The sequence below is a fragment of the Palaemon carinicauda genome, chromosome 28, assembly GCF_036898095.1.
Source record: "Palaemon carinicauda isolate YSFRI2023 chromosome 28, ASM3689809v2, whole genome shotgun sequence".
Classification (NCBI taxonomy): domain Eukaryota; kingdom Metazoa; phylum Arthropoda; class Malacostraca; order Decapoda; family Palaemonidae; genus Palaemon; species Palaemon carinicauda.
This window is the reverse complement of record NC_090752.1, coordinates 27,623,248-27,636,412: the sequence shown is the minus strand read 5'-3', so window position 1 is coordinate 27,636,412 and position 13,165 is coordinate 27,623,248. Positions and strand designations below refer to the sequence as shown.

At 33.2% G+C, this 13,165-nt stretch overlaps 1 protein-coding gene across 1 annotated transcript in view; it reads right to left on the bottom strand.

Moving 5' to 3' along the window:
- LOC137621994 (dipeptidase 1-like) overlaps positions 1 to 13,165 on the bottom strand; it is a 597,809-nt gene that overhangs the window by 212,758 nt on the left and 371,886 nt on the right. Inside the window, exons 5-6 of the mRNA XM_068352484.1 lie at positions 10,946 to 11,096; positions 8,305 to 8,368 (exon numbers count right to left, since the gene is read on the bottom strand). Of these exons, the coding sequence (XP_068208585.1) occupies positions 8,305 to 8,368; positions 10,946 to 11,096 (215 nt within the window). The remainder of the gene's footprint in view (positions 1 to 8,304; positions 8,369 to 10,945; positions 11,097 to 13,165) is intronic.

Genomic DNA, 13,165 nt, shown 5'->3' with positions numbered 1-13,165 from the left:
TTCCTATCTGACGTATGATGCCTCGATATTCTGAAGCAGGTAAGCCTTACCTAATCAACCCCTTTCTCGACCCCTGTTTTATGGATTTCACAAATAACGATCCCCCATCCCCTGGATACGCTGACTCTTCCCCGGCACTGTTGCCGACCTCTACTACTGTAATTAGGGAAAATTCTGTTGACGACCTTTGAACTAAAAAGGACCACTCTACTGATGTTAAAAAATCTAGCAATTTTGGTATGACAAGAAAACTGCGAATCCTTCATGTTTCCCAAATTCCATTAGGGACAAACTATGATGATATGTATAGAGCATTTCAGTGCTATGGATTGATAAAGGAAATAAGGATGAGACTCGGAGATGAAGAATGGGACTCTTGGATATCTTTTGATAGTCATAATGAAGCGTTTAATGCCATTATTAATATTAGTAGTATAAAAATTAACAAATTGAACATCATGGGAGCTCTTTGTGATAAGGTCCCAAAGGAATTGAATGTGTACAAACCTGCTGATTGGTTTGAAAGAGACACAAATGTACCCATGCCTTCACAGAAAAAAACCCAAACCACCAATGTGGCTTGTAGCTGAGTCTAAAGGTATAATAAGGAATTATTTTGAAATATGTAAGTTGATTCAGAAAAAAAGTAGGAACCATTGCACGTGGAGATATATCTCATTTTGGGAAAAATAGTTATCTCATCCATACCAAATCAACGACTCAGTCTGCAATACTATCTAACTTACAGACTGGCAGTGATGAAATTACATTAGAAATGAAACCTCATTTAAATTTTAGTTATGGAAGGGAGTGATCTTTAATGAAGACCTGTACGAATTTACAGAGGAGGAGATACTTTCCATGTGTCCATTAAATGTATGGAAAGTGCATAAGGTTCCTGGAACATCAATGATTATACTTGCTTTCCAGAATGCTAATGTACCTTTCCATATTGTTACTGAAAATGAAAGGATTAAAGTTCGGCCTTTCAAACAAAAGCCCCTACAATGCTTTAATTGTTTTAAATTCGGATACCGATCCAAAGTTTGCAAAATTGAAAAAATGTGTGGTATTTGCTCCAAACCTTTTCATGGAGAATGTACACTTGAGGCCAGGTGTTCAAACTGCAATTTGAATCATAAATCAACTGATAGGAGATGCGAACTGTATAAGTTGGAGGAAGCTGCCCTAAACAAATCAAGTTTAGAACACAAGTGTGGGACATGCAAAAAGACTGTTGAATAAATAAACTAGCTATGCAATGGCCTTAAAATCAAAGGGAAATTTACCTCAGGAGACATCAAACCCACCTAGCACTGCCAGTAATTCTAAGAAAAGAAGTATAACTTCTGATAATAAAGTACTGCATGACAAGGTAATCATATTGCCTTCTAAGGCTTGGCCTCAGTGTATTAAAACTGAGTCATCGCCCATTTCTGTACAGCCTTCATCCCCCATTACCAACAATAGTACTAACCTCTCTCAGGCCATGTCTTTGCCCGATTTGATGCAGATTCCACCTGACACTAAATTACCAGGTGCACCTGTATTGGGGAAGGTGCAAAAACCTGGTGGCTCACCACCTATTAATCAGAAAAGAGAGAGACCTCCATCTCTCTCGCCCCCTTCCATAAGAAATATCAAAATTACGATGTCAAATAAATATGAAGCTTTGTCTGTTGATGTTTCTGATCAACTGAAAATCAATTTAAATAAATCTGAAATTCAAGTGGAGGTCCACCATCCTCCTCAACAATCAGATCAATAAGATAAAAAGAAAATCACAAATGCTAAACCCAATCTATCAAGACCCTTTTTAAAAAAAACACCTAGAAATAGTGTTAGATCAAAATCTGCTAATGGGAAGACTCCATCCAAGGGGTCTACCAAATTGTAAACCATAGTTTTTCATCCATTTTGCAATGGAAGTGACAGGGTTTAAGGGCCAAATGTGAAGAACTTAAGCTCCTTATTCATGAGCATTCCCCCATAATTATTTGTCTGCAGGAGAGCAAACTTGATCATAATACACCATATGATTACCAAGTGGGGAGCCATGGCGGAAGTCTCATATACGTTCGTCGAGATGTTCCCCAAATATCTCTGTCTATTCATACACCTCTGCAGGCAGTGGTTGTACAGATTGATATTGGGAGAAAATATACAATTTGTTCTCTGTACTTGCCTCCAAATGGTAACATTTTGTATGATAACTTAGTAGAGGTGATTCAACAATTCCCTCAACTTTTTCTTTTACTTGGAGATTTGAATGGTAGACATCCTTTGTGGGGTGATGTTTTAGCAAACACGAGGGGAAATATCATATCATCAATTGTGGAAAATGAAGATGTAGGACTCCTTAATACAGGAGAACCCACACACTTTCATGTCCAAACAGGTACCTTGTCATGTATTAACCTATCAATCGTAAGCTCTAATTGCCTTCTCAATTTCGATTGGAGGACATTAGATGATTGGCATACTAGTGATCATGGACCAATCATTATAAACACCAACAATGGTTCACCTTTTCAGAGATCGCCTCGATGGAATCTTGATAAGGCGGACTGGGATAGATTTCGGGAGCTAAGTGAAATTGAAGGAAATGCAGAACAGTTTGAAAGTGTTGATGATGCCATAGACTTACTTAATGGAACTCTTCACACAGCAGGAGTCAATTCCATTCCCCCCCAAAAAAGGGATATTCAGACGACGACCAGTCCCCTGGTGGTCATCAGAACTAACTGGCCTGCACAGAGCCACAAGAAGATCTCTAACAAGATTGCGTACACACCAAACTGATGAGAATTTAATTATATACAAGAAATGTAGAGCACAGTTCTGTCGTGCCATGAAAGAAGCAAGGCGCCAGTTATGGGTGTCTTTTGTTTCCTCCTTTAACAGTAGAAAACCATCATCTTCTGTGTGGAGGAAAGTAAAAAAAAAAAGTAAGTGGCAAATTCATCCCCAACCCACCACCAGTGTTGAAGGTGAATGGTCAGTATGTAACTGAAGCAAATGATGTTAACAATGGCCTGGCTAATCATTTTTTCAAATGTATCCAGGAAGTGTGAATGAGCTCCTGGTTACCAGTATAGGAGTATTGAAGAAATGAAAATTTAAAATTTTGCAACAAGAAGGGAAGAGTCGTATAATTCTCCTTTAACTGAAAGAGAATTTGATTCCACACTTGCTCATTACAACGATGCAGCCCCTGGACCCGATGGAATTCCATATGCAATGATTAAACATGTACATTTTAATACAAAGTTATTTATTTTAAGCATTATTAATAGAATATGACATGATCATAGTTACCCAAGTGTTTGGGAACTAACCATTATTTTAGCATGTTTAAAACCCGGTAAGGACAAGTTTTTAGCAGCAAACTATCGACCTATTGCATTGGCATCTTGTTTATATAAAATCAGGGAGAAGATGGTCAATGCAAGGCTGATGTGGTACCTTGAAAAGAAGGGTATTTTATCACTCATTCAATGTGGATTCAGAAAACTGCACTCAACGACTTATGTGTTGATACGACTTGAGTCTTCTATTTGTGAAGCCTTTGCTTCCAAACAGTCCCATATGACAGTCTTTGTTTACCTTGAAAAGGCATATGATAATACATGGAGATATGGTATACTTAAAACCATTCATGAAATGTGATTGAAAGGAGAGCTACCTCTGTTTATCCAATCATTTGTTTCACATGGAGTTTTTCAAGTGAGATTGGGGGAAACTCTATCAGAGAGTAAATGTCAGGAAGAGGGAGTTCCTCAGGGGAGTGTGCTGAGTGTAACCCTGTTTGCACTAGCAATTAATGGGATATCCTCAGTCATTCCCCGGGACGTTCTCCGAACACTATTTGTGGATGATCTCTCCATATCATTTGGTGGAGCTAGAATGGCAATGGTTGAAAAGAAACTACAACTTGCATTGGACAAAATTATTCAGTGGGCTGATATGAATGGGTTTAAGTTTTCAACAAGCAAAACTACTATTGTACATTTCTGTCGTGTCCAGGGAGTACATTCAGACCCGGACATGTACATGAAAGGTCAATGGATCCCATGTGTAGGTGAAGCTAAATTTTAGGATTGATTTTTGATTGTAGGTTGACATGGGTTCCACACTTAAAGGCGTTAAAAGCTAAATGTCTTGAGGCTCTGAATCTTTTAAAAGTATTGTCCCCTATATCATGGGGGGCAGACTGCAAAACTATTTTAAAATTATACAAGGCCTTAATTTTTTCCAAAATTAGTTATGGGTGTGAAATATACTCCTCAGCCACCCCAACACAATTAAATATATTAGATTCAATACATCATGCTGGTATAATATTTTCCACAGGAGTGTTTAGAACCTCACCTATCCCAAGTCTCCTTGTTGATGCTGGAGAATTACCTCTAGACCATTACTGCATGGATTCACTAATTCAGTATGGGTTTAGGTTATAGACTCCCCAACTCTTTAGCTTTTCAGACTGCAAGCCTTGTAATGAACTCAACATACTTTGAGTCACACCCACAATCTCCTCAACCTTATGGCTTTCAATTATTAAACAGTCTTGATAAAATTAGAGGTAAGGTACTTCCATTTAAAATACCATCAACCCCTCTGTGGAAATTACCAGAGATATCTTTCTGTAAATATTTTATTGGTGTTAAAAAACATGACTGAATTAGAAGCTAGGTCTGTTTTTATGGAACATGTTGAAGAACATAGGGAATCAACTTTTATATATACTGATGGCTCCAAATCCGATGCTGGCGTTGGATTTGGAGTATATAGTAGTTCTTTTAACTGTAGAGGGGCACTTCCTCCAATATCTTCCATATTTACTGGTGAATTATATGGCATACTAACCGCTATTGAGAAAATAGCATTAAAAGAGGAGGGCAATTTTACCATTTATAGGGATTCATGAAGTGTCCTTCAAGCTTTAGAAGGTTTTAATTCTAGTAACCCTTTAGTTTTAAAGATTTTAGAGTGGCTTTTAATTATTGGCCTAAAATGTATAACAGTTCAATTTTTCTGGGTTCCGGCACACGGAGGTGTGTCTGGAAATGAAGAGGCAGATTCACTGGCAAAGAGTGCTGCAGCCGAGTTGCTACCAAGAAGGTCTCCCATTCTTTGTAATGATTTTTTCCCAGCAATTAGGAATTCTTTTTATAACCATTGGCAACAGCATTGGGATAGTTTAAGCGAAAATAAGATGTGAGAAATTGTGATTGGTATATCCCCTTGGGGATATAATGGGATGCTCCGAAAATGGGAGACTACTCTTTGTCATCTCCGTATTGGTCACACCTGGATTACACATGAGTTTTTGCTGGCTGGTTGCCACCAACCATATTGCGACGATTGTTTGATACCCTTGACAGTGAGGCATTTGTTGACTGAATGCCCCACTTATAGCACTGAAAAAAATGGATATCTGTTTGAGGCTCGAGGTGAAGATGGCAGGTTTATCCTTGCCAAGATCCTCCGATATGATGTGTCGTACAATGCCAGTGGCATTTTTAAATTTATATCAGAAGCAGGTCTTCTTAATGCTATTTAACTTTTATATCATATCAACTTCTAGTGGAATTTTTAGATTTATATCAGAAGCAGGCCTTCTTAATGCTATATAACTTTTATAACATATTTACTACTCTGGTTTTAATTGAATATTCTTTTTATCTTTATTTATGATAAACGATATCGGCGTCAATGACCTCCGATGTCAGGATGCCAGAGAACTTCAAATCAATCAATCAATGTACAGTAAGTGGTTAAAGTTTTTTATATTCACTATGATAATGTAATAAATAATGTTGACTTGATTAACAAATTGAATGATGTACATATTAACGGTACCTGTAGGCTTTTCAGTTTTGATGTAGTCTCACTATTCACTAGAGTACCTATTGATGACGTGTTGGAATTTTTGTCTGAAACCTTGGATAATAGGCAATTGAATTTAACATTTTCCAAATATACCTTAATAGAAGTAATTAAACTGTGTATAAAAGATTGTGAATTTTAACTCTATGGGAAATTTTATGCACAAACGTTTGGTATAGCTATGGGAAACTCTTTATCCCCAGTACTGAGTGATCTATATATGGAACTTTTTGAAAGTAGAATCTTCAATAACATCATACCTTATAATGTAAAATGGTTTCGTTATATTGACGACATAATATGTGTATGGCCAGGAAATGAAAATTTAGATAATTTTTTTCTGAGATTGAATAGCTTGGTACCATCAATAAATTTCACTATGGAGCTGGAGAATAATTGTACCCTACAATTTTTGGAGTGTCGTATACACAGGTGTAACAATAGACTTAAGTTTAGTGTATATATAAAGCCAACGAATATCTCAGCATATGTCTATTACTACTAAAATCAAAGCAACAAAGTTAAGAAATCTGTATTTACTTCTATGTTTTTAAGAGCATTCCGAGTCTGCAGCCCTGAATATATTGATGATGAAATAAATGAGATTAGAGCAATAGGTAAGAAATTGAAGTAGCCTGAAATTGTGTTAGATGATGCACTAAGAACAGCAAAAAAGACCTTTTTCGGTAATGATAACAGGAAGAACTACTATACACAAAATTTACTTGTACTGCTTTATAGTAATTCTTTTAAAGAAATTCCCAACTGTTGAAAAAAATTTGAATATAAATGTAACATTTAAGAGTAACAATACAATAAAAACAGCCTTAATAAAGAATTCTCCTGACATTACCATGGGATGTGTATATCGTATTCCATGCAATTCTTGTGAAAAATTCTATATTGGTCAAACTGATAAAGCCTTAGAAAAGAGAATTGCATAACACCAGAAAAGTGTCAGATATGCTCAAGATACTAATGCACTCTTTGCCCACGTTAGAGATAAAAATCACACTATTAATTGGTCATGTGCAAAGAAATTGGTTCATTCGAATAACTTATTAGAAAGAAACATCATAGAGTCCAGTTCCATGAAAGAAACCTTTGAAAAAAACTTGAATATTGGACTTGGAATGTATAAACTCGACGCCTTTATATGTAAAGAGATTTGTAAACTATATATATATATATATATATATATATATATATATATATATATATATATATATATATATATATAAACTTTAACCACTTAATGTAGAACTGAATGTATTGTGAATAATTAACGTTACTGTGAAATTAATATTTAGACCTAAGCTACCATTCACTGATGGGTACAATTATTTCATGTATTATACATAAGTACGTTAGCACTATATATTGTTATGTTAGATATAAGTACTAATATATACGTAATTGTATGCTTATGGTAATAAGGTTATATATGCATAACTATACATACATGTTAATCATGGGTAAAAACATGTATATGTAAGTCTATGTATGTGTCTATATATGTATACCTGTATGTGTACACGTATTTATATGTCTATGTATATATTATGCATGTGTGTATATGAATGCCTGTCTATGTATACGTATGTATATATATATGTATATATATATGTATATATATATATATATATATATATATATATATATTTATATATAGATGTGTTATATATATATATATATATATATATATATATATATTTATATATAGATGTGTTTTATATATATATATATATATATATATATATATATATATAAAATTTTGCTTATGTATTTATATGGATAAGGCTACCTTTATTGATATAAAGGAATTTTATTGAAACTCAAGACAAGAATTTACTAGAATGCTAGGCCTCTTACATCTCCAAATAAGCACGTCTACGATGATCACTGAACCAGGGTTTGTCCTTCACTCGGTATCTTAACACACGGGAAGGAATACGCCCTTCAATTATGTTGTGTAGATTCTCATTCGAAGGGACAACAGGATCAACACTATTATACATTTGTGACCAATTCGAGCCCAAAAGATCAATCAAAATATGAATAAAGCAAGAAATACCTTATTAATCTATAAATAAATTTACCTTGGGAAATAATTTATAACTTGTGTTGATATGTATATATATAGTTATATATATATATATATATATATATATATATATATATATCTCTGTGTGTGTGTGTTTGTGTGTGTGTCGCATATATACTTATGTATGCATGTATTTTCAAGTCACCGAATCTAAAGACAAGAAAATATACTATAAAAGATTTTATTAAAAACGCTTAAGTTCAGCAAATAAAGTCAGAGAGAGAGAGAGAGAGAGAGAGAGAGAGAGAGAGAGAGAGAGAGAGAGAGAGAGAGAGAGAGAGAGAGAGAGAGAGAATAAGCAAACATACCTTTCCAAACGGCGTGAGGCCCTGAGCGTTAGCGGCCGTGCCCCCCATTTCAGAGCACTCAGCCCTATCGGAAGAAAAAGCATAATTACAAAAACAAAATATTATTTTTTCTATTTTAAACTAATAAAATTTCCCATGGTACATAAATTTGAGTTCAGAGTTGTGCAAATCTCTTCTTTGTTATCTATCGTGTACCTGTCAGCTTTATATTTTGCCCACTTTATTTTGTGAGGATGCATTGCATTACTTTTGCTTTCGGACTAAAACGTTATTTGATCTCATTAAGGTGACTGTTGGTAGTTTAATAATTATATCTAGTCCACCATAAGTCTCATTATTTTTTCATCACAAGGTCGACGGTAATCTTAGTTGAAATCAGAATACTGCAAGCGTCCGGGCCCCTGTAGTAACAGTGGTCCTTTAAGAACAGAAGAAAGAGAACGTTAAAGAATAACCTATAAGAAAAATATGAGAAAATGATAACAATGACAATACAAATGCATACAGACGTAAGATCAGTTATTATGGTTTTGGAAAGAAAATTAAGATAATGAATGGTACCTTCTATGAACCAACAGCCATGCTTAGCCTTTCCCTTACACGACATAATTATATGCCCAACATTTCATTTTATTAGAGCAAGGAGAAGAGCAATTGGCATAAAAGTGTGTTTGGAATAATTTTAAGCAAAAGATTTCCAACTTAAAACATTGGAAGGCTATATTTCTATTACCAATGATATTACACTTTTCCAAGATTACAGAACAATTAAATACTAGGATTTCGGAGCAGCCTTTTCCTGGAGTTGATGCTTACCATTGCTAAGGAATATCATCTACCCCTGTTACTTGGGTAAATAGTTGATGGTAACAATAAATTCCCACGTTAGTAATCGTGTTGGTTGAGGTATGTCTAGTTTTGTCATATATGTGTGGCAGATATTCACTTATTTTTCTTTTTAGGATTCTAAAGATAAAAGAGTAGTGTTATTTTTTATGATAAGTGTTGATACAACGTTCTCTCTCCGTTCAAAATATATTGTTCTGAAAATAAACCAGGTAGTTCATGATACCATACATACATGCATACATACCTGCTCAAATACACTCATATATATATATATATATATATATATATAATATATATATATATATATATATATATATATATATATTATATATATATATTTATATAAATATATATATATATATATATATATATATATATATATATATATATATATTTATATATATATACACACACACACACACATATATATATATATATATATATATATATATATATATATATATATAAATGAATAAATGATGTATTTGTTACAGATAAACTTTGATACTTATTACAGGTGACATCTGATAAAAGTGTTTCTCCTGTTTGCTAGAGGTTAGAGGATTAAAATTCATCATTCAAAATCACAATACAAACACAGTGATGCGAAAAAAGTGAAAAAAAAAAAACATGCGAAAAAAAAGTGTATTCAGTGTCGATATCAGGAAGACAAAATAAGGGTAGTGTTCTATAGACGATTACTAATTGACAGAAGAACGTACCCACCCGCTATTTGGCGTGAATGTATGTCCACCTAAAATGCCAAACAGACGGATGACTTTAATCGAAACATGGAAGTAACTATAGTGGAAAGACTTAAAGAAGAAGAGGAAATAGGTCACGTTTTAATTGTGGGCTGGAATGATGAGTGACATACATTGCAAACGTGCGAGGAATAACAAGATTTCTCCGTTTTCTCTGAGTTTGTTCGATATTGCAAGTTACACTTGTGCCATCTGATGATTATAGCTTCGAAGCGTGGAATATTCCTCTTAATATCTGAATTCGCTCTATACCTCGGGACCAGAGACTCAAGGGGAAATCAACTCAAATATAATAACTTCTGTTCGGCCAGGGAAATGAACCCGGGTCCGGGAAACTAGCTACGTGTGCGTGTGTGTATGTGTTTATATCAACATTACGTCTTCTTCGGTTTGAGGGGCGTGCAAAACAGAGATTTTCGTTTCTCACCAAAGTGTGATGATATTTTTTCTTTTTCTTTCATTGCTGAAGAAAAAATAAAGCGTGTGAACGTACAGAAGGAATATTGATCGCAACACTGATTATATATTGCAGTTAATACAGTGATCAATATGGAAGAAAAGAGAAACCGTATATTTAATTTTATTTTTCTAAATAGTAATTTCAGGTCAAAGAACTAGCAATATCCCTCTCAATAACGGTCTAAAAATATAAGTAGAGACATTGCCAAAAGGCCAGGTGCAGTAAGTCTTTATTTATAAATTGCGGACTTTTATAATTTAGACTTTCATTTCAGGTTTAGCTACACGAAAAATAGACACATAATCGATACGTTGTATCTCTTTTATGGTAATTTAGCTCTTGGTAAAGCTCATCTAACGCCCAAAATAGATGTGTAAAATGCTTAACGAGTTACTTAAGAATTGGTTTTATTAAATTTGAATATAGATAATTAGTTACACAGATATTACTTCCTCTCAATAGCGTCTTCTCATGAAGGCTATACCTCACCCTAACAGTATCTTCATCGTGAAAGTACTGCCACAAAATTTTTGCAGCTTCATGACACGAAGTAATTTCCATGACTCACCAAGGCGTGTGACACTTGTGAGTAAGGGTGACGTATCTGACACCAAGATCATACAGAGCTCTGACGACCCCCATGCTGCTGGCAATGCTGTGACCTCCCTCCACGCCCAGGAGGCTGGCTAGACGACCTCGCTTGAACTCTCTCTCGATACCTGGAAAGAAACAAGTCACTCATAGATGCATATGATACAATATTCATGGTTCTCTCATTTTGTGGCAGTATATTAAAATGTATGTATATGCATATATATATATATATATATATATATATATATATATATATATATATATATATATATTTATATATATATATTTATATATGTATATATATATATATATATATATATATATGTGTGTGTGTGTGCGTGTATATATATATATATATATATATATATATATATATATATATGTATATATAAAACACAAGATGATTGTTTATTGAACTTAGGTTCTCTTTGGTTAGATAAGAGATACTGATATAAACAGAAAGGAATTGCTTGGTGCTTGTGCAGAAATTTCAAAATCTTTATGCGATTTTTGATGTTTTGCACTTAATGTATGTTCTCTGCTAGTCAAAAAATCTTCCTTTTTTTTTTTTTTTTATTCAAGCCAATATTCAGTTCTATGACTAACTTCCCTATGAGAATGTATGTGAACTTTGAACAGTAATTTTCGAGTATAAACCTCGCACAAGTATCCATTATGATAACCGAAGATATCATTAGCGGGGTAAATGAGTTTTTATACTTATATAAATATAAATATATATATATATATATATGTATATATATGTTATATATTGATATATATATATATATACATATATATATATATATATATATATATATATATATATATATACATATATATATATATATATATATATATATATATATATCTATACTGTATATGCCAATCATTTCTTAGATGGCCCTTTGATAAGAGTTTTCGAGTTTTACACTTACATTTATATCATATTAAGATTTTTAAATTATTATATTAGCGCTAAATAATTCCTGATTTTAGAATCTCTTGGTCATCCCATCAACACCTATGACTGCATCATGAGCGAGTAGAGTAACACGGCTTCCCTAAAGCCCTGGAACTTTAACTCACGAAGTAATAAGTTCGTATAGAATGTTCTGTTTCCTTTCTGACGGTCCCAAAGGATAACTTCACAAATGCCTTAAGTTTACCTAGTCACCTTATCAGAATCACATGAATCATTTCATGATATTGAGCTAAATGATTACTAGTCGAAGGGTATATTAAGTCAAAGTAATTCTGTCATTTAACTAGAAAAGATAAAAGATGTCTTGATTCCAGAAACAATGGAGTCACACCTTACATTTGAAAACAAATTAAGAGAAAAACTTAAACTACTGTACTGATTAAACAGGAGTTACTTACTTTGTGCACTGCACTATCAGGTACACAACAGAATATGTGACATCAAATGGAAAGGTCATTATATAGAAACACACACACACACACACACACACACATATATATATATATATATATATATATATATATATATATATATATATATATATATATATGTATTTATATATATGTATATATATATATATATATATATATATATATATATACATATATTATATATATATATATATATATATATATATACACACACACACACACACATATATATATATATATATATATATATATATATATATATATATATATATGGGTGTATGTGTTCCAAAATTTTATATAACCTTCGAACTGTTTTTTAAATTTATCTCATTTGATCTGATTCTGCTCTCTTAATGATCCACATTCAATACACTTTTTCTCTATTTTCCTCCAGTGATATCATGGTGTTTCCTCGTCTGTTACGTTATTGTACATCCTTATCTTTTATGTCCCCTTGGTCGATGTGTATATATGAATTTGAAACTTTTTAAATATGTATGTTCTCTAAGCGTCAAGATTTGCCATCAGCTTATGCAGGGCAGCCTTAAACACATGCATATTTCAAGTTCAAGTTTAACTTGTTGTTATGCTGCTCACACATGGCCAGAAAGTAAAGTATGTTACAATTTAGATCGTAAATATGTAATCAAGCCATGCTGGAGTGAAAACAGTCGGTTGAAATAAGAGCCATTTTTATCAAACAATCTTTTATTTGGGCCATTCTTTATTATGGTTTTCACTATAATAAGTACAACTCTTGAATTTTTAAAATGATCTA